This window comes from Cervus canadensis, chromosome 12 (genome assembly GCF_019320065.1).
Source record: "Cervus canadensis isolate Bull #8, Minnesota chromosome 12, ASM1932006v1, whole genome shotgun sequence".
Lineage (NCBI taxonomy): Eukaryota > Metazoa > Chordata > Mammalia > Artiodactyla > Cervidae > Cervus > Cervus canadensis.
In genome coordinates this window covers 41,248,116-41,267,354 of record NC_057397.1, presented here as the reverse complement: position 1 = coordinate 41,267,354, position 19,239 = coordinate 41,248,116, and the positions used below count along the sequence as shown (strand labels likewise).

The following is a 19,239-nucleotide window of genomic DNA, read 5'->3' as shown; positions in this document are numbered from 1 at the left end:
AAATTAAATAGAACAGGATAATGGGAACTGGTTATGTGTGTGGAGGGGTGTTTAAGAAAGAACGTAGATGTGAGTTGAAATAGGTGGTCAAGTGAGCTTGACAATAGCTTCAGTGAGCAGGTGGCAGGTGATAGAACCTGGTAGTTAATTAGGGAGAAGAGTCTGGGAAGCCAGGTCCTTGGGGCTGAACAGGGAGAGGGAACGGAGAGATCTGGAGGTAGGAAGATCACATGGGTGCTGATTTGATGCATCAGTTTGGATGTCGAATTTCGTTTCCACTTGCTCTTCTTTTTACCTTAGCAATAAAGTCCAGCAGTTAGCTAACCTGATAAACTCTCCTTTTCTTTTTAGATGGAGGAGAAAGACAATTTCGAAACTAGCATTATTCTTTATTACCAAGAGTTCAGTGGTTCTTGAGGAGTATTTATGGACCACCTGTATCAGAATCACTCGGAATACTACTTAAAAATATACATGCCTGGGCCCTGCCCTTGACCTGATCTTAGAGGCAGAGGGGATAATGGTTAGGAACAGATGTGTGTGATTAGTCCCTTTGGGTTCAGCTTCTTAATCTTCCCTGTTACTTGACTGGGCGGTCTTAGGCAAGATACTTAACCTTTCTGTGCCTTAGTTTTTTCATCTGTAAAATGGGAATAATACTAGTGGTAAGGATAGTAATATCTATTTCACAGCATTGTGAGAGTTAAATACAGTTGATTGTTGAACAACACAGGTTCGAACTGTGTCCACTTATATGCGGATTTTTTTCAGTAAATATAGTATCTGTATTTTCATTTTACATATCTTTAAGCTAACTGGAGGAGGGGAAGCTTTGTGATCAATTAGACATCACGGTATGTGGAATCAAAAGAACTAGGTTTGGGGCTTCCTTGGTGGCTCAGTGGTAAAGAATCCACCTGCCAATGCAGGAGACACAAGTTTGATCCCTGATCTGGGAAGATCCCACACGTGGCGGAGTAACTAAGCCCACGCACCACAGCTAATGAGCCTCCTCATCCTGGAGCCCATGGCAGGATGAGGCAGCTAGAGAGTAGCCCCAGATCATGGCAACAAGAGAAGTGCCCACGCAGCAAGGAAGACCCAGCACAGCCAAAAATAAACAAATAAACATTAAAACAAAAAGAATTCGGTTTGAATGCTGATTCTATCCAGACTAGTTCAGCTTCTTGCCCTTGGGAAGTCATATTCAATTTCTTTGCTTTTGGGGCAGATTTTTGAGTGTGCTGGGTCTATGCCCTTAACCTCTACTTTGTTCAAGGGTCAGATGTCAGTCAGTTCTTGTGAAGTGTTTAGAACACTGCTTGTCATATTGTAAGCCATTAGTTTTAGATACAGTTATTTTGTTTTTACTAAATCATAACTTCTGAAGGTGAGGCCATTAATCTTCATTTTTAATAGATACCCTGAATGGCTCATTTGCCCATGTGCTATATTGTTAATACTTTCAGGGCTAGGGTAATAGTACTTCGTGACTTTTGTTAGAACATGAGTCAATTAATGTCTTAATTTTCCAGATAGAGTGGTTTATTGAATAACAAATGCTGTTGTTTGCTGGGTGTATGTGCTAAGCATGTTCTAGGCTGTTTGCAGCAACCCTAAAGGGGTAGGTCGATATTAATCAGTTTCACAGATGAGAAAGTGGAGGCTTACGCTGGTGAAGAAGCTTGCCAGAGGTGAGACAGCCAGTGAGTTGTGGAACTGTCATGAATCTCCAGCTCTGCCCAACTCCAGAGCACTTGCTTTTTCCATGAAATCAACATCTAGTTACTCAACCATTTAATCATGCAAGTGTATGCTCTTTATGCTTGGATGCATTTGTGCAAATCCCTCCCAGTACTGGAGAAAAACCTCATTGGGCATACTTTATCTGTGTTAGGCAAGTAGCATCACTCTGTATAGTTGAGAACTTAAAAAAATTTTATCTTCATGAGATACGCTTGAAGCCTTTATTATTTGCAAATTTGCGTGCTCAATCACTCAGTCGTGTCCGACTTTTTGTGACCCCATAGACTGTGGTCCACCAGGCTTCTCTGTCCATGGAATTTTCCAGGCAAGAATATTGGAGTGCGTTGCCATTTCCTTCTCAAGGGTTTCTTCCTGACCCAGGGATCGAACCCACATCTCCTGCACTGGCATTTATCACTGTGCCACCTGGGAAGCCCATTTGCCAGTTTCTAGTTTTGCAACTGATGACTGAGATGTTCTTCCGGAGCCCTTGTAGAACCAGCACATGCTAGGTTGGTACAGCCTTGGGATGTTTCCAGCAATTCTGGTATTCACACCTTTGTGTAGTCTCCTCATGTGACAAGGTACCAGGTGTAGAATATGGCAGAAATGATGATATCTGATGTCACTTCTGAGATTAGGTTATAAAGGACTGGCTTCTGTCTCTCTCTCTTGATTCTTGCTCTGTGGGAGCTCACTGCCCTGCTGTGAGCTGCTCTTTGGAGAGGCCCACATGGGGAGGAACTAAAACCTCCTGCCAACAGCCCTGTGAGAGAGCTTGGGAGCGGCCCTTCCAGCCAGGATGCTGCCGCCTCAGTGGATGCCTTGCCTGCGACGTCATGAAAAACCCTGAGTTAGATCCACCCAGATCAGCTGCTCTCTGATACCTGGCCTTCGGAAACTGTGCAGTAATGAATGGGTGCAGTTTTAAGCTGCTGAATTTTGGGATCATTTGTTAGACAGCCTTAGATCACTAGTACATTTTGCAATTTTATTATGAATTTCTGAGCTATACCCCTTCATTCCCGACATCCTGGTGCCCCTCCATGTCACACACACATTTACAGGCACATCTTTCACTTGGCTGCCTAATTCACTCCTTCGTTAGGCTTACCTAGATCATTTCTACTCCCTTCCTCCTAAGTATATCTGTGACTGGGTTCCAGGTGCTATTTACTTGCAAGTCTATCACCCAGCACTCAGTACAACACTCAATGAGCTTCCCCCATAGCTCAGTTGGTAAAGAGTCTGCCTGCGATGCAGGAGACCCGGGTTTGATTTCTGGGGTCGGGAAGATCCCCGGAGGAGAAAATGGCAACCCCCTCCAGTATTCTTGCCTGGAGCATCCCATAGACAAAGGAGCCTGGCAGGCTACAGTCCCTGGGGTTGCAAGAGTCAGACACGACTGAGCAACTCAGCACACAACACTGAAACATACACTGGTCGCGTGGCCGAGGGCAGCAGAATGACTCATCCTTGGTCAAGATGCCACTTGGTGAGCTGGCCTCTGCCAGCAACCAGACCAAACTTCAATTCAGTTTCCCAGGGATGAGGATTCTAGTTTCTCTTGTAAAAGCTCTGCGGGTTTTTAGATGAAAGGGCTGCGAACACTCCATAATCTTCCTGCTTCTCTTCCTCTGCTTGTTCTTAAGCGCCAGAGCCAACCATGGGGGAAGGGAGGATGGGATGGCCTGGGAGATTGGGACTGACATATAGACACTATTATGTATAAAACAGATAACTGATGAGAACCTACTGTATAGCACAGGGAGCTCTACTCGATACTCTGTAATGGGCTATATGGGAAGGAAACCCAAAAGAAGAGGGGATATATGTGTATGTATAGCTGATTCACTTTGCCTTATAGTAGAAACTAACACACCATGGTAAAGCAACTATACAAAAAAAAAAAAGCACAGTCAACTCTAAAAAGAAAAGTTGTTTGGGGTGGTATTTATGTTTTTGTTTAAAAGTAAGAGAAGTTTGCAGAGTAAAATTGTTAGGGCATGTATCAGCTTGTTTAAATCAATAGTGAAGTGAAATGAAAATCTCTCAGTTGTGTCCAACTCTTTGTGATCCCATGGACCGTAGCCTGCCAGTCTCCTCTGTCCACAGAATTCTCCAGGCAAGAATACTGCAGTGGGTAGCTGTTACCTTCTCCAGGGGATCTTCCCAACAAGCAATAATCTTCTTATTAAGATAAGTACCCCCTCATCTCGTGGGCTTCCTTGGTGTCTCAGCAGTAAAGAATCTGCCTGCAGTGCAAGAGCCGCAGAAGACATAGGTTCGATCCCTGGGTCAGGAAGATCCCCTGGAGGAGGGCGTGGCAACCCACTCTAGTATTCTTGCCTGGAAAATCCCCATGGACAGAGGAGCCTAGCAGGTTAGAGTCCATAGGGTCACAGAGAATTGGACACAACTAAAGTGACTTAGCATGCATGCACACATCCCCTTACCTTAATGGTTTGGGTCTTTGGGAGCATTTTCTGGGTGTCATTCTCCCCCTCTGCAGTTATCAGCCTTGGATTTCCAGATCTCAAAATTTGAAGGCCAGATTTCTCTAGAGGTTTATCTTTCTAAACCAAATCCTCTTATAGAGAATCTAAATTTGGTATTGCTCTCTGTTTTGATCAACATGATGGTTAAATATTTATAACAGTCTTTAGTGGATACGCTGAGGCCACATCTGTCTTCTTAGGAATCCACAGAAAGGCATGAGGGCTGCCCACTGGAATTGAGTCATTGGGCAGTGATGGGTTTGCTCTCTGGCTAGAGTGTTTTCTCTGAATTTTGCCAAGAATAAAAGACTTTCAGGATAAGTGTAGGCCTTGAACTTGGTGTCCTACTTCTGTGTTGAATAGATAGCGACCTGTTTCTGGGTAGTTCTAGAGAGGTATTAGCCCACTAGCTTGTTCTATGAGCTAACCTCACTTGTAGTGGAAGATTCTTTGAAGATGACAGTATTCTTCCATAAATTTGCAACGTCTTTAGCTGGGAAGCAGGTACTCAAACCATTGCAATTATTATCATTTTTTTTTAAATACATGGGAGGAATTTAACTAGAGCTGCTCAGATGAGTGTCTAGTTTGCGTTAAGAATGGAACTTAATCATTAAGTCATTATTTCTCTTATCATGAACTGAGACCTGCTCTAAACATGTGAAGCCTTGATAATAGCCTAAGCAGATGAGTTTCAGTGCCCAGGTGCTTTCCTATAGGCTGAATGGTAGAGTAGGTGAAGTGCGTTTGTTTGTTTAATTAGTAAATTATTTTTTAGAACAGTTGTAGGTTTATCGAAATTGAACAGATAGTACAGCATTCCCATGTCTCCCCCACTGCCCTGCCTGTTTCCCCTATTATTACATCCCGCATTTGTGTGGAACAGAAGTTGTAATTGATGAACCAATATTGACACATTATTATTAACCAAAGTTCATAGTTTGTAGTAGGGCTCACTATTTATGTTGTAGTGTTTGCTGAATTTTGACAAGTGCAAGTTTGGCAAATGTCATGTATCTACCATGACGTATTGTGCAGAATAGTTTCACTGCCCTGAAAATCTTCTGTGCTCTGTCTCCCTCCCCCTGAACCCTCGGCAATCACTGGGTCTCCTGCTTTGTGGGCGGATTCTCAACTGTCTGAGCCACCAGGGAAGCCCCAAATTTGTATAGTGCTTTATGTCAATTATATCTCAATAAAACTGAAGAACAAAAAGTAAAAAAGGAATTTGAATAATCCATCTGAACTGTGTTTAGGAAAATCTTTTTGTCATTCAGCTTCCTCTTAAATTTTGCCTGTAGAAAAGGCCTCCACGTCTCAGTGGCTCTCAGCAGTCTTTCTTTGCCCCTCCTGTTAATACACATCACTTTCATGTGGCCAGAGCTTAGTCATATGGCCCCATCTAAGTGCAAGGGAAGCTGGGAAATGGAGTCTAGCTACATGTTTAACAGTAAGAGGACATTGGTTGTGTGATTAGTTAGCAGTCTTAGCCATATTAAGTAAATGTCTAAATCATACACTAGTTCTTTACTTTGGTCTTTCAGGGATGACAGGACAGTACTTGCATGATACCAGAGTTCTGGGGACTTTTTAGAGAAGCATTTCCCACTCTGTGTCCCTTCCTATTGCATCTTGAATTATCCTATCACTTTACCTCCGAGAGAGCTTATAGGAATAACTGAAAATATGTGCTGTTTCAACCAATACCTGGTTGATGACGATGGCTCCTGAAACTGAGAAAAGCCTGTAAGAAGCCTTAACAGTAATAAAAACAGTTGTTATTAAGTCAAATATTTAAAAATTGGCACGTCCTTTGTCCTTGTGTCAGAAGACGGAGGCAGTCTTGAAGCCTTCTGGCCTTTGATTTAGCTTCAAGATAACAGATTCCTCTTTGCTTTACTCGTGACATTGGTATTTTCCTGTTGCCTTTAAAAAGGAAAATACGTGAAATTCGGTATTGGAAATGGCTTTCCTTTTTGTTTAGTTATTTATTTCTCTTTGGCTGAACATGGACTTTCTCCAGTTGCAGATAGTGAGGGCTACTCTCGGTTGTGGTATTCAGGCTTCTCATTGTGGTGACTTCTCTTGTTGCAGAGCATGGGCTGTAAGTCCCTGGGCTTCAGTAGTTGTGGCACCTGTGCTTACCTGCTCCACGGAATGTGGAATCTTCCCAGACCAGGGATTGAACCCATGTCCCCTCCAATGGCAGGCAGATTCCTAGCCACTGGGCCACAAGGGAGATCAGGAAATGACTTTTCTTCAATGAAGTAGCATGTTTTTAGAAAGAAATGCTGTATATTTCAGCATGAGATTCTGTTAATACAATTTAGAAAGAGATGGGCGATATTTGTGCTATGTCTTTTTTTAACGATCAATCCACTGGATTATTTTATTTATTTTATTTGCTCAGTTGTGTCCAATTCTTTGCGACCCCATGGCCTATATGCAGTCCATGGAATTCTCCAGGCTAGAATACTGGAGTGGGTAGCCACCCTTTCCCTTCTCCAGGGGATCTCTGCAACCCAGTGATCAAACCCAGGTCTCCCACACTGCAGGCGGATTCTTTACCAGCTGAGCTGCAAGGGAAGCCCTCCACTGGATATGTCCAAGTAACTGATTATAGTTAAAAGGAAGCTCAGCTGCTTTATATGTGTGCTTGGCCTCAACTTGCTGATGATTGAAGTTCATGACCAGATATTAATTTTAAATAAGTGCCTGCTGTTCTCGAGCAACTCCCATTCCCGTAAGGAAAAGCGTTTCCTATGAAGCCTCTAGTTGCTGAGGATAGCTGTGTAAGCATTGTATAAGTTTATCCAAATCAAAATTTGCTCCTCCAGCTCATTTATTCCTTTCAGGTCTCTGGCAGGCAGGTGTGTTTATCTCCCCTACACCCCTGAAGCCCTGTTTAAACTCAGTCAACAACTTGGAAACTTTCAGCTTGGGTGAAACCTCTTTATCTTCTGGTAATCTCACCATAGATATCCTTTGCTCTTAAATACATCATTAATACTCAGGCAGGATGGCCTGCTGTCATTTCCTTACTCCCGAGCAATTGTTCCAGACTTCATATTATTGTAATTCCAGACTCTAAGTAATTACCACATTGTAAAGACCAGGCAGGTATACACCGTCGTGACATAGCCAGTTTTGTCCCCACTTTAAACTTGGTTGCCTCATTAACTGCTAGGATAATAGAAACACAAAAACAAACTCCATAGAAGCACATGCCCATTGGCCACAAAATCTGTCTCTTATTTTCCAAAATAGATATTTAGAAAGTGCTTAGGTCATGTAAAATGGCAAGTATTAGATTTATTTTTTTAGAACTAACCATTTTATTTATTTTTTTGGTCATGCCTCGAGGCATGTGGGATCTTCCCTGACCAAGATCAGGGAAGGGAGGGATCAACCCATTCCCTCTGCAGTGGAAGCGCATACTTAACCACTGAACCATCAGGGAAGCCTCACAGGTACTAACTTTTGCCTCAGTTTTCTTCCATGAGTGAGGGTGCCTGGCGGGGTACAGGCCATGGGGTTGCAGAGAGTCGGACACAACTGAGCAACTAACAACCGCTTATTTCCTAAGGGCAATTTAGCAGCTGTTGTCCAAAGCAAACATCAGGGAACACCTGGAGCTTGTCCAGAAGGCAGAGTCTCCATCCCCACCCATAACTATTAGGTCAAAATCTGTAGTTTATCATGGTCCCAGGTGGTTTGTGAACGTTAAAGCTGCAGAAGCGCTGGTTGGAGAACTTTAGCTTGACCCTGGAATGACCGAAACAACCCATCAGTGAGAGAAAGGACTATAACATTTGAACTCAAACTCAATAAAATGAAAAATTTGTATATTGTAGTTAACTATCTGGGCACATGGTGAAAAAATGAAAAATTTGTATATTGTAGTTACCTATCTGGGCACATGGTGGATATCGAGCTGTTCTATCATTTCCTGCTCTGTTAATGAAACCTCTTCAGTCAGAGGGCAGTAGTGGCAGGAGCACGTCAGAATGGATAAGAGATGACCTCATTGAGAGACTTTTTTACACAATTTTAGATTCCAGTCCCCTGAGGGTAGAGAATTCAGGCGTTCTTGAGATATCTCAACAGGTTCTGGTTTTCCCAGTTCAAGGACGAATCAGAAAGGGTTTGGTTGTAGGTTGAGGGGAGGGAATGAAACCTCTTGACCTTTAATGTTTCAAAAAACATTTCTTAAAGGAAAAAAAGGCCCATGACCTGTTTATTGGGCTGAAACTCAATTTTAATTGTTTTGAGAGGGCAGAAAAACACTCCACCCAAAGTGTTCTGTTCTTTTGGAGCTCCTGCCAAGTAAGAATTTCTTTGCAAGTCAATAGGTCAAGTTACAGAGATGTTTTATCTCTTAAAGAGTATTTGTATTTAGGTCTGAGTAATATGAATCCGTCCATTAGTTTATGCATTTTTGTTCTGAAGGAGTTTCCAAAGAGGATAGGTTTTTCTTATAACATAGTTCCACAATAGACCCTTCCCTTTGCAGTAGGCAGGGCTTCCCTAGTGGCTCAGATGGTAAAGAATCTGCCTGCAATGCAGGAGACCTGAGTTCAATCCCTGGGTTAGGAAGATCCCCTGGAGAAGGAAATGGCAACCCACTCCAGTATTCTTGCCTGGAGAATTCCATGGACAGAGGAGCCTGATGGCTACAGTCCATTGGCTCACAAAGAGTCAGACAGGACTGAGTGACTAATACTTTGCAGTAGAAAAAAGAAAAAGTAATGGCATTCCCATAGGGAGTATTTCCTAAAATCCTAATGTAACATTTCTAATCTGATAGCTGACACAATTTTAAAAGAAAGGCAAATTATCCAATGTAGGAATTGAAGCCTCCTCCTGAGCCTGGGATGTGGCTCCGGAGCTGCCTCCTGTATCTCATTCATCACACACACAACGAAGGAACAAACAGACCAGTCAGCCCCACCTCCTGTTCATTCACTTCTAGCCTCTCTTCCCTCCACTGTCTCTGCTCCCCTCATCTGTCTTCCACCATCACCCTGACTAAAATTTCTTTGCAAGGTCCCAGGACACCAAGTCCAGGGGCTCGTTTGTAAGTCTGTGTAGCATTTGGTCCTGTCCGTTTTCTTTCCTCCCATTATTCCTGTGATATTGGTCACTAAAGGTTTTCTTCCATGTTTTTGCCTCTTGAGGGCACTTGAGCCAGAGCTTGAATTTGAATCCTTAGCTTCAGTTCAGTTCAGTCACTTAGTCATGTCTGACTCTTTGCAACCCCATGGACTGCAGCACGCCAGTCTTCCCTGTCCATCACCAACTCCCAGAGCTTGGTCAAACTCATGTCCATCGAGTCGGTGATGCCATCCAACCATCTCATTCTCTGTGGTCCCCTTCTCCTCCTGCCTTCTATCTTTCCCAGCATCAGGGTCTTTTTCAATGAGTCAGTTCTTCACATCAGGTGGCCAAAGTATTGGAGTTTCAGCTTCAGCATCAGTCCTTTCAATGAATATTCAGGATTGATTTCCTTTAGGAAGGACTGGTTTGATCTCCTTGCAGTCCAAGGGACTCTCAAGAGTCTTCTCCAACACCACAGTTCAAAAGCATCAATTGTTCAGTGCTCAGCTTTCTTTCTAGTCCAACTCTCACATCCATACATGACTACTAGAGAAATCATAGCTTTGACTAGACAGACCTTTGTCAGCAAAGTAATGTCTCTGCTTTTTAATATGCTGTCTAGGTTGGTCATAGCTTTTCTTCCAAGAAGCAAGTGTCTTTTAATTTCATGGCTGTAGTCACCATCTGCAGTGATTTTGGAGCTCAAGAAAATAAAGTCTGTCACTGTTTTCATTGTTTCCCCATCTTTTTGCCATGAAGTGATAGGACCAGGTGCCATGATCTTAGTTTTTTGAATGTTTAGTTTTAAGCCAACTTTTTCACTCTTCTCTTTGACTTTCATCAAGAGGCTCTTCAGTTCCTCTTCACTTTCTGCCATAAGGGTGGTGTCATCTGCATATCTGAGGTTATTGATATTTTCCCCAGCAATCTTGATTCCAGCTTGTGCTCATCCAGCCTGGCATTTCTCATGATGTACTCTGCATATAAGTTAAATAAGCAGGGTGACAACATACAGCGTTGAGGTACTCCTTTCCCAGTTTGGAGCCAGTCTGTTGTTCCATGTCTGGTTCTAACTGTTGCTTCTTGACCTGCATACAGATTTCTCAGGAGGCAGGTCAGGTGGTCTGGTATGGCCATTTCTTGAAGAATTTTCCACAGTTTATTGTGATCCACAGTCAAAGGCTTGGCATATTCAATAAAGCAGAAATAGTTGCTTTCTGGAACTCCCTTGTTTTTTTGATGATCCAGCAGATGTTGGCAATTTGATCTCTGGTTCCTCTGCCTTTTCTAAAACCAGCTTGACCATCTGGAAGTTCATGGTTCACATACTGTGGAAGCCTGGCTTGGAGAATTTTGAGCAAAGCTAGCGTGTGAGATGAGTGCAATTGTCTAGTAGTTTGAACATTCTTTGGCATTGCCCTTCTTTGGGATTGGAAGGAAAACTGACCTTTTCCAGTCCTATGGCCACTGCTGAGTTTTCCAGATATGCTGGGATATTGAGTTAGCTTCATCACTTGCTATTAATAGTTATCTGTCTGGGGCAAGTTACTTAACTTTTGAGTGCTCAAGTGTCCTAATATATAAAATGAGGGTAGTGAAAAAACCTACCCCACAGGGTTGGTGGACACGCATAGGAGAATGTCTGGTACATAGTAAGGGTTCCTCAGGGGTGAGTCATTGTTATCACCATCATCTTCATCACCATCACCAGCATCACCACTGCATAACTGTCACCACCACTACCACCACCACCACCATCATCGTTACTGTCACCACCGCCATCACTACTACCCCCAGTACCACTGTTATGATCATTACCACCACCACCACCACTACCATATTATCACCACCAACCACCATCATCACCACCATCACCACCACCACCGACCACCATCATCACCACCACCATCATCATCAGGTATTTTCTTGCTCTTTTCAGGCTCTTTGGCCTGCTTCTTACTTGCAGGCATTCACTACTTCTTTTTTTCTTTCATTGGACTTTGTTTGAATGTTTCTTTGAGTCTAGCTGTCATGTCTTTTTCATCTCCTTTAATATGAACCATTTCTACAGCTTTTTATGACAACATTTTTGAAGAATGCCTCTTCCTCCTCTTAAAAAAAGAAACTTTCTCATTTTGGGTTAGTCTGATGTTTCCTCATTTGGATTTGTCTGATGTTTTCTCATAAGATTCATGTTCTGTGTTCTTAGTGTGAGTATCCCATAGGTATTCAGTATATCAGATTTGAAGACCTGGGTCTACCTGACTCTTGGTAATGACAGTGTTGATCATCTACTAAAGGTGGGTTCAGTTTCTCCGCTGTGGTGTTACTGTATTTTCTCTTCCAATATCTAATTAATTTGTGGGGAGATCCCATAAGACCGTGTTTATATCTGCTTCTTATTTAAAAATTTCTCCCTCTGGTTAGCATCCGTTGATGATTTTTGCCTGAATCTTTATGGTGATGGTCAACATGCAGTTTTTCTGTAGGTCTTCTTTCTTCCTCTGTTTATTTATTTATTACTTGTAAGGCATGTTAGTATGGATTCTACAGAGAAATAGACCAATAATATATCTATATGTGCCTCTATATCTATAAATAAGAGATTTATTAGAAACAGTTACCTCACAGTTATGAAGGAAGAACTCTCCCAAGCAGTCACAAGCTGGAAACCCAGGAGGGGTTAGTATACACAGTCTTTCCTCCTTACCTGTGTTTTCACTTTCTGCAGTTTCAGTTACCTGCCATTCAAAAATAGCAAGTCAGAAATTCCAGAAACAAACAATTCATCAGTTTTAAATCATGCACCAGCCTGAACTGTGTGGTGAAACTGCGTGCTGTCTCACTGAAGTCTTCCCTTCCTTGGATGTGAATCATTCTTTTGTTCAGTGTATCCTGCCTGCTAGTCATTTGGTACCAGCTCAGTTATCAGATCAACTATTGTCATATCACCGTACTTGTGTTCACATCACCCTTGTTTTACTTAGAAAAGGCCCCCAAATGCAAGAGTCACAGTGCTGGCAATTCAGATATGCCAAAGAAAAGCCTTGAAGTGCTTCCTTTAAGTGAAAAGCTGAAAGTTCTTGACTTAGTGAGGAAAGAAAAATATCACATGCTAAGGTTGATAAGATCTGTAGTAAGAATGAATCCTCTGTTTGTGAAACTGTGAAGAAGGAAAAAGAAATCCGTACTAGCTTTGCTGTTGCATCTCAGACTGTGAAAGTTCTGGCCACAGGGCATGATAAGTCCTTTAGTTAAGGTGGAAAAGGCATTAAGTTTGTACAATAAGGTATTTTTGAGAGAGACCACATTCACATAACTTTTCTTATAGTATATTATTATAATTATCCTATTTTATTACTAGTTATTGTTAATCTCTTCCTGTGCCTAATTTATAAATAAAACTTTATCATAGGTATATATGTACAGGAAAAAATATAGTATGTGTTTTTTCCATGGTTTCCAGCATCCGCTGTGGGTCTTGAAACATATCCTCTACTAATAAGGGGAGAACTACTGTATGTCCATGGGAATTCCTGGTGACTCAGATGATAAAGAATCTGCCTGCAATGCAGGAGACCCAGACTCGATCGCTGAGTCAGGAAGATCCCCTGAAGAAGGGAATGGCTGCCCACTCCAGTATTCTTGCCTGGAGAATTCCATGGACAGAGAAGCCTAGCAGCTACAGGCCATGGGATCACAGAGTCAGAAAGAAGTGAGTGACTAACACACACTGTACTTCCAGGCTGAGTCTGAGAACCGGGAAGGCTGATGGTGTCAGTTTCTTTCCAAGTCCAAATCCAGACACAGAAAACCAATATCCCAGCCTGAAGACAGGCAGAGTGAATCCTCCCTGCTCAGCCTCTTTGTTCTGTTGAGGCCTTCAGCAGATTGTGTGAAGCACGTCCACTCTGGGCAGGGCCATCTGCTTTACTCGGTCTGCTGATTAGTGTTAATCTCGTCCACAAACACCGTCAGAGATGCAGCGATACACAATGTTTAATCAACTATCTGGGCACCTCATGACTCAGATTGACACATACAATTAACCACCAGATACAGACTCTCAGATTCCTGTTTTTAATGGTTTATAATCCACTGCTGTCCTTAATTATGTTGGTGATCAAATTGTCCTATATTTGGCCAGCTGGCTGCTGTGTCCTCGTGACATGTCCACAGGGTCTGATAGCTGTGACCTGCCGCTCCGGTTGGGCAGTCGCATCGTCTGTCTGTGTGCCCTTCAAGGCCCCTACAGTAATATTTTTGTATGTATTACGTAGGTTTTTTTTCCCCCTGGAGGATGAAATGGCAACCCACTCCAGTACTCTTGTCTGGAGAATCTCATGGATAGAGGAACCTGGTGGGCTACAGTCCATGGGGTTGCAGAGCCGGCCACTACTGAGTGACTAGGCACATATAGATTTTACATTTAACTCCTTCAAAATTAGGGGGGATATACACAGACATATATAAATGATGTGTTAACAGGTAGGTAGAAACTTAATATTCTTTACAGATATTTGTATTCATTCCATTTCCACTAACGTGAGTCATCCAGTGGATTGTTCCTGTGTAGTTAGTATGCATTTCACTGGCCGGCCAGTTAACTTCTGAGCTGCCTATCGGTGCCCTCTGCTGGCCTTGCAGCACATTCACACTTTCCTGGGATTTCTCCTGCCTATGTTCTTTGCGTTGGTTAGTTTCTCCAGTTATCACACAATTATGGATCATGTAGTGCAAACAGTTTTGAAATGTTTATTGAATGTATCAAGAATATCTTTCCCGGGGCTTCCCTGGTGGTCCAGTGATTAAGAATCCACCTTGCAATGCAGGGCTGCAGTTTCGATCCCTGGTTGGGGAATTAAGATTCCACCTGTTACAGAGCAACTCAGCCCATGTGCAGCAGCTGCTGAGCCTCTGCACTCTGGAGGCACGTGGGTGGCACAGCTAGAGAGCCCACGTGCTTCACTGAAAGGTCCCGCGGGGAGGCAGTGAAGATCCCACGAGCCTCAGCTAAGACCCGACCCAGCCAAATAAATAAATACTTTGAAAAAGAATATCTTTCCCTATAAAATATATACATTTCTACATCATCATGTTTGCATACTTTCTTGTTGCATGAATATTTAGCATTTAAATAATCCCCCTTGATAAGCATTTGTGTGGTTTATTTTTTCCACCTTGTACAGCGCAGTTGGCAATGCACCAGAGAATGCAGCCCCCGCTCTGGAGGCAAGGCTGGCTGGACTGCCAGGTGGGCACGTCACATCCTGCGTGCTGTTGCCAGAAGGGACAGCCAGGGAGGGAGGGCTTCTGAGAAGAGGTGGTGTTTCTGCCCGAGTCTTGAAGGATGAATGAGTTCAGCAAGCAGAAAAAAGGCATTTCAGGCAGAGGATGTAGCATGGGAGTCAACACCAGAGGTCAAGAACATGGAAATTTGGAGGGATCTGAGGACCTCGGAGGTGGCTGTGACCTGCATCATTATGTACATCATTGGTAGTATATTTGTCTTTGTTCTGGCTGCTCTCATAAATTACCACAGAATGGGAGGCCTGTAATGAAAGGCATTTGTTTCTCTCAGTTCTGGAGTCTGGGAAGTTCAAGATCAAGGTGTGGGTTGCTCTCATCCCTGTGAGAGTCCTTTTCTTGTTGGCACATGGCTGTCTTGTGTCCTCACATGGGGGAAGGAGAGCTTGAGCTAGCCCTCTTCCTGTTGTTGTTCACTTGCTCAGTCGTGTCTGACTCTGCGACCCCGTGGACTGCCGCACACCAGCCCTCCCTGTCCCTCACTATCTCCCGAAGTTTGCCCAAGTTCATGTACACTGAGTTGGTGGTGACATCCAGCCATCTCATCCTCTGTCACCTCCTTCTCCTCTTGCTCTCAATCTTTCCCAGCGTCATTCTTTTCCAGTGAGTCAGTTCTTCGAATCAGGTGGCCAAAGTATTTGAGCTTCAGCTTCAGCCTCAGTTCTTCCAATGAATATTCAGGATTGATTTCCTTTAGGATGGACTGGTTTGATCTCCTTGCAGTCCAAGGGACTCTCAGGAGTCCTCTCCAGCCCTATAGTTCGAAGGCATCAGTTCTTTAGTGCTCAGCTTTCTTTATGGTCCGACTCTCATATCCACACATGACTACTGGAAAGATCATAGCTCTTTTGTTGATTATGAGGGCTGCTCCGTTTCTTCTATGGGATTCCTGCCTCCAGTAGAAGATACAGTGGTCATCTAAATTAAATTCACTCATTCCCGTCCATTTTAGTTCACTGATTCCTAAGATGTTGATGTTTCTTCTTGCCATCTCCTGCTTGACCACATCCAATTTACCTTGATTCGTGGACCTAACGCTCCAGGCTCCTATGCAATATTGTTCTTACAGCATGGGATTTTACTTTCACCACCAGACACACCCACAACTGAGTGTCGTTTCCACTTCATTCTTTCTGGAGCTATTAGTAATTCTCTCTGCTCTTCCCCAGTAGCATATTGGACACCTTCCAACCTGGAGGGCTCAACCTTTCGGTGTCCTTTCTTTTTGTCTTTGTATGCTGTTCATGGTGTTCTCATGGCAAGAATTTCATTGAGCTATGCAAGGCCCTTCGCCACAACAAGGCTGTGATCCATGAAGGGGCTTCCTCTTCTTATGAGGACACAGATCCCAGCCTGAGCCCCACCCCATGACTTCATCTAAACCTAATTCACCTCCAAATACCATCACACCACGGGTTAGGAATTCAACATATGAGTTTTGAAGAGACACAAATTTCAGCCCATAGCATTTTTTGACACTTGTGACTAGCAGGAAGAATGAGAATGAAGAATTTGTTTTTTTTTTACCAGTGATTTGGTGACCAAATGTAGAGTATTGAGAGGGTCGGGGACCCCAATAACCATTTCTTGTCTAAGAATGTAACCATAATACCTGTGCTACCTCAGTGAGAGATACCACTGATTTCAAGAAATTGACCAATTCATTTTTTTCAGTTAATAAAAAGAAGCCATTTATTTCTAAATATAGAATAAACAGCATTTATCATTACCCCAATTTTGGTATCTTTTGGGAGAAAAGTACAGATTGATCTTTTTTTATTGTTAAAAATAAATTTAAAAAACTAAAATAAGATGAACTTGCCAAAAATAGAGTACAACAGTAGACTAATAGAAAAAAAAATAGAAGATGAATCATAAGTTAAGATGAATGTGAACTGTCTTGGTGTTTATATAATTTTATACACACTCAGATTTTTTTTTAGTGCTTAAAATAAAAAGTTTCCTACTTGCTTCCAATCTAGGGAGAGTATATTGTGTTCCCTTTTTATGAGAAAGATGTGAAAAGGTAGAACGTGGGCTTTGTTCTGTTTCTGGCTGTTCTGGGTCTTCACTGGGGCAGGCGAGATCTTCCTTGTGATGCGCAGGCCTCTCTAGTTGTGGCTTCTCCTGTTGAGGTGCATGGGCCCTGGAGCAGGTAGGATCACTAATTATGGCCAGGCTTAGTTGCCTCAAGGCATGTTGGATCCTAGTTCTCCTGACCAGAGATTGAACTGGCATCTCCTGCATTGGAAGGCGGATTCTAAACCCCTGAACCATCAGAGAAGTTCCCCGCTCTTTTTAAAAAATATTTATTTTTGGTTGCATTGGGTCTTCGTTGCTGCAAGTGGGCTTTCACTAGTTGCAGCAAGTTGGGGGCTACTCTTCATTGCAGTGCACGAGCTTCTGATCGCAATGGCTTCTCTTGTTGCAGAGCACAGGCTTCAGTAGTTGCGACTCTCAGGCTCTTGAGCACGGGCTCAGTAGTTGTTGTGTGTGGGCTTAGTCTGCATGTGCAATCTTCCCAGACCAGGGATAGAACCTGTGTTCACCAGGTTCTTTACTGAGCAAACAGGGAAGTCCTTTTTATTTATTTATTTAACTTGGGCTTTTTTTGTCAGGCAGTAACAGACCACCACTGATCTAAGGGAGGGTCGCTTTTATTTTCACCTCTTTAACATGAGCTCAGCCACAACGGTGAAAGCAGAAGGAATGATACATGATGTCACTTCGGCCAAAGCCAGAGTTCGGGCAGAAAGGGTCTGTAAAGAGGCTGGGGAGTGGATCTGGAGACTGAGAAGTCTTGTTTTACAAGCTGACCAGGGTGGCCACCCTGCAGGCCTGGCCTGGGTTAGTGAGGAGAGGGTGGGAGGACCTGGGTCTTTCATCTGCGGGGGCTTCTTCTCTTCTCAGTACATGTCAGGGAACCACGATCTTTGCACAAAAGGGGAGGGAAGGGATGGAAAAGCAAGGTGAGAATGACAAGTCAGACTGACATCTCTGTTACACTCAAGCCAGACGTTGCTTTAGATAAAGTCGTCTTGGAAATGGAACTTTATTTCTCTGCCAACATACACACACAGAAAACTGATCGCTCAACCAGGAAGCTCCTCTCTCAGGCCGCCCCTGTAATCCAGGGTGGAAAAAACGTAGCCCCCAGATGGCCTTTCTGGGAGATTACTGGCCGGTAATCCTTCCTTGTCCTAGAAGATTAAGTCTGTCCTGGTGCAGTTGTGGTCAGCTGAACGGTTTAAAAAATAATAATAAGTTGTAAAAAAAATTAATAAATCTGCCAGTGTCTGATGTTTGCCTGAACTGTTTGTATGTGGAGGCGATGCTACAGCACTGGGCCCTCCTTTGTTTATTGAAGAAAGCTCTAGAAAGCTCTGCTTCCTGCATGGGTTGTTGGCTGTTGGCTGAAATGAACAGCAGGTGGTGATCAGAGCTGTTCCTCGGGTTGCTGGGGAGAAGTCACTTATCAAACAACCTCCTTGTCCTGAGGGTGTGACGGCTGCACCTGTCCCAGGAAGCCAGGCTCTTGGAACCCCGGGCTGGATCTCTTCCTCGGGGTTGCCTCGTGCAGTGATCCAGAGCGGCGCTCAACCCAGGAAGAGGCAGCGGCGGTAGAACCATGCGTCCTGCATTCGCCTGGGATGGACGGTAGAGAGATGGATTTTTATGAGGACTACGAGTCTCCATTTGATTTTAATACAGGAGTAAACAAAAACTATCTCTACCTGTCTCCCAGTGGAAATACGTCTCCACCAGGATCACCTACTCTTCAGAAGTTTGGTAACTCCTTGTTTTCTAAAGTGACATTTGCTGTGATGAAACCTGTATGCAACTGGGGATTTGCCTGGCTTTATAATTCTTAGTGTGAAAAGGGTGTTGCTGTGTTGCTACCGGTTAGTAAAGGTGTTACGGGATTCCTAGAGAGCTAGATGGCTTGTTAAATGTTTAGAATGTATGTATATGTATTTAAATGTGCATGCGTGCACACTAAGTTACTTCAGTTGTGCCAGTTCTTCGAGATCCTGTGGACTGTCTCAGACTCCTCTGTCTTATTTGGATTGACTTATATGTACTTGGGGCTTCCCTGGTGGCTCAGATGGTTAAAAAAAAAAATCTGCCTGCAATGCGGGAGACCTGGGTTCAATCCCTGGGTTGGGAAGATGCCCTGGAGGAGGGCATGGCAACCTGCTCCAGTATTCTTGCCTGGAGAATCCCATGGACAGAGGAGCCTGGTGGGCTTACAGTCCCTGGGGCCACAAAGAATCCGACACAACTGAAGTGACTTAGCACCGCGCCTCACAGCACAGTTGTTTATAATGCTGTGTTAGCTTCAGGTGTGTAGCAGAGGGATTCAGTTATACATATAGAGATGTCTGTTCTCTTTCAAATTCCTTTCCCATAAAGGATATCACAGAACATTGAGTAGATTTTAAAAGTGGACCTATTTGTATAGGCATTAGAGGTCTTCTGATCACCTTAAGTTCATCAACCTAATAAATAGCCAAAATGGGGGAATCCGGAGGTCTTCGCTTCTGGTCACCTATGTAATTTAGGAGGGACCCACACCCCCAATTTTGTTTTT

At 43.4% G+C, this 19,239-nt stretch overlaps 1 protein-coding gene across 5 annotated transcripts in view; it reads left to right on the top strand.

Annotated features, from left to right (window-relative positions):
- TPD52 (tumor protein D52) overlaps positions 1–19,239 on the top strand; it is a 117,863-nt gene that overhangs the window by 52,945 nt on the left and 45,679 nt on the right. The window contains exon 1 of one of the 5 annotated variants that reach the window (XM_043483168.1): positions 18,126–18,437. The exons of 1 other annotated variant lie outside the window; for it this stretch is intronic. In XM_043483168.1, coding sequence (XP_043339103.1) covers positions 18,299–18,437 — 139 coding nt within the window. In that variant the 5' untranslated portion in view covers positions 18,126–18,298. Of the gene's footprint in view, positions 1–18,125; positions 18,438–19,239 lie in introns of those variants that run through there. 3 more of the 5 variants (XM_043483169.1, XM_043483171.1, XM_043483170.1) reach the window with 3 other exon arrangements.